This window comes from Trachymyrmex cornetzi, unplaced genomic scaffold (assembly GCF_001594075.2).
Source record: "Trachymyrmex cornetzi isolate Tcor2-1 unplaced genomic scaffold, Tcor1.1 scaffold1030, whole genome shotgun sequence".
Lineage (NCBI taxonomy): Eukaryota > Metazoa > Arthropoda > Insecta > Hymenoptera > Formicidae > Trachymyrmex > Trachymyrmex cornetzi.
The window spans coordinates 113,451-116,245 of NW_017295577.1; the positions used below are offsets into that span (position 1 = coordinate 113,451).

The 2,795-nt window shown below is 34.3% G+C and overlaps 1 protein-coding gene across 1 annotated transcript in view; it reads left to right on the forward strand.

Annotated features, from left to right (window-relative positions):
- The first annotated feature begins 2,113 nt into the window (after positions 1–2,113).
- The window catches only part of LOC108758764 (uncharacterized), a 2,010-nt gene continuing 1,328 nt past the window's right edge, over positions 2,114–2,795 (forward strand). Inside the window, exon 1 of the mRNA XM_018503859.1 lies at positions 2,114–2,678. Coding sequence (XP_018359361.1) covers positions 2,243–2,678 — 436 coding nt within the window. The 5' untranslated portion in view covers positions 2,114–2,242. The remainder of the gene's footprint in view (positions 2,679–2,795) is intronic.

The window sequence follows — 2,795 nt, forward strand, 5'->3', positions numbered from 1 at the left end:
GGTGTGCTCATTTCACGGACGCATTTTCGTCACGTTCTGCGCAGTGTCCTGAAAACCGCCATCTTGCGATCACAGCTGATCGGTATAGTGTTGTCAGTGATTAGATTAGATTTATTTTGATCATTACGATGCCATCGTGTGCAATAAAAAAATGTAAAAACAATTTGCGGAATACAAAAAACAAAAAAATCAGTTTTTTTACATTTCCGAAGAAAACGGAAATAATCGAAAAGTGGAAACTTGTGTGCAAAGAAAATGTTAACCCTAAAACCGGTATGTATATTCGTTAGTATGATTATTTGTAGTTAACACACGATATTGTAATTAATAAAATGTAATTGAAATTGATTTATTAAGTGTATTATTGATTTGTCTAGCTCGTGTCTGTTCGGAACATTTTCATCATTCACAATTTGAAGATCAATCGTGGTTAAAAAATTTAATTGGAGAATCTGGGAATATACGAGTAAGACTCAAACGTGATGTAGTTCCACTGGCAGTCATAGAGAACAACCAAATTTCCATAGATAACGATTTGGGTATACATATAGTCAATTTTTAACATTTAAAGTGATTATTATAACATTAAACATTTCAAGCGATAATTTTTATAATATATACCAACAGTACTCGTCTTGTACTTTGCCTTCTTTTATGTATTAAATATATTTTCAGAAGCAGATGTTGCACAACTTGTTGCCCATTGCTCGTTTAATCCAGATACGGATTGTGCTGCGTTGACCTCTGCATCGAGCTGTGCAACTCAAATTGTACTGAACACTGCAGTGGTTCCTAACTTTGGTACGTTCTGTCGCTGTATTTCACCTGTTTCTTAATTACTTATTATTTACATAAATTTACATAAATGTTTAAAAAAAGTTTGCCTAAATGTATATATTTGTTTAATTTGCTTTTACAACAAATGTAATTAATACTTCAATTTTTTATTAACTTTAATTTTTTATTTTTTATAATAATATATTCCTTCTTTCATGCTGAAACAGATATCTCTCAGAAAATGCAAAAATTACAACGCAAAAATGCAGCCTTACTTCTGAAAACGAAAGCCTTACGTCTGGAAACAAAAGCCCTTAAACGTCGATTGGCTTTGAAAGATAAACTGCACAAGCAACAGTTGACACAGAAAATGCAGGATAAGTTATCTCCGTTTTTCACACCAGGACAAATAAAAATACTTTTAAATCCGAAGCAGAAGAATATCCATTGGACTAAGGAGGATATTGCGGCTGCAATTTCGTTAAAAAGCGTAAGCCCAAAAGCTTATAGATATCTAAGGAAAACAAAACAATTTCCTTTACCTGGAATGTCAACCCTTCGAAGATGGATAGTGGATTTCAACATTGATGAAGGCATCTTAAAAGACGTATTAGCAATAATGAAAGGAAAAAGTCGAGACATGACAGAAATGGAGAGAGCGACAGTTCTTTGCTTTGACGAAATTTATTTATCAAACCAAGTTCAAATTGAAAAAAGAAAGGAGAGAGTCCTTGGACCTCATAAAAGATGCCAAGTCGTTATCGCTCGTGGTTTATTTAAAAAATGGAAACAGCCCATTTTCTACGCTTTTGATCAGGATATGACAAAAGAAACATTATATGATATACTTACTCAATTACATAATAATGGCTATATAGTATTCGCGATAACCTGTGATTTGGGACCGTCGAATCAAAAATTATTGATAAAATTAAATATCGATGCAAACGAGAAGGATAAGACATACTTCGAACATCCATGTGATGAATGTATAAAGGTATATGTTTTCATGGACCCTCCTCATCTGCTAAAATTACTTCGCAATCATTTCCTTGATTCCGGATTGTACGTAAATGGCCATTTTATAACATCGATAGCCTTGAAAAGATTATTAGAAATCAACAGCGGCGATTTAAAAATTGCACACAAATTGTCAGAAACTCATTTGCACGTCCAAGGACCACAACATCAAAATGTAAAACTGGCAACACAACTTTTTTCTATAACAAACGCAGCCGCAATTGACTGGTGTGGTTCCCGTGGATTTATGGACAATTGTCCAGAATGGACTGCAACTAAATTTATAAAGCTATTCAATGACTGGTTTGATGTTTTCAATAGTATCTGCAAATTTGGACATCATCCTGGACAAAATGGTTATGGCGTTGATATTTTGCAACAGAACAAGATTCTTACCGAAGTTACATCAACAATTAAAAAAATGAAAGTTGGTAATCGGTAAAGTATGCTTCCTTTTCAAAAAGGAATTCTTCTCTGCAATTCGTCATTACAGCATCTTTACTCTGATTTACGAGAAAGATTCAATACAAACAGTTCAGAAATGTCATATATAACAACAAGCCGATTGAACCAAGATGTTGTGGAAAATTTGTTTTCCTATATACGAGCAATAGGAGCCGCAAATGATAAGCCAACAGCATTAGATATTCGCTACAGACTTCGCTGGTATATATTAGGGAAGCATTCTGCGGACGTTTTCACTGAAGGAAGCAATACTGTTGCACACAATTCCACAATGGATGAAACTTGTCTGACCAGTGGTATTGACGTCGCCTCGATGGAAGAGCCTCTCACTGAAGATGATGTCGAATGTGAAATTCTCAATGTCACTGATTTTCAAAACGAGTCGCTTGATGATTATGAAGTAGATGTAGATATTGGTAAAGTTGTTTCTTTCCCTTAATAATGATCATGCTTTTATTACATATACAGGGTGTTTGGCGACTACCGCATTTTTTGTCATACGTGGGTAGAACAGCCTATACTGAATCAAAAAG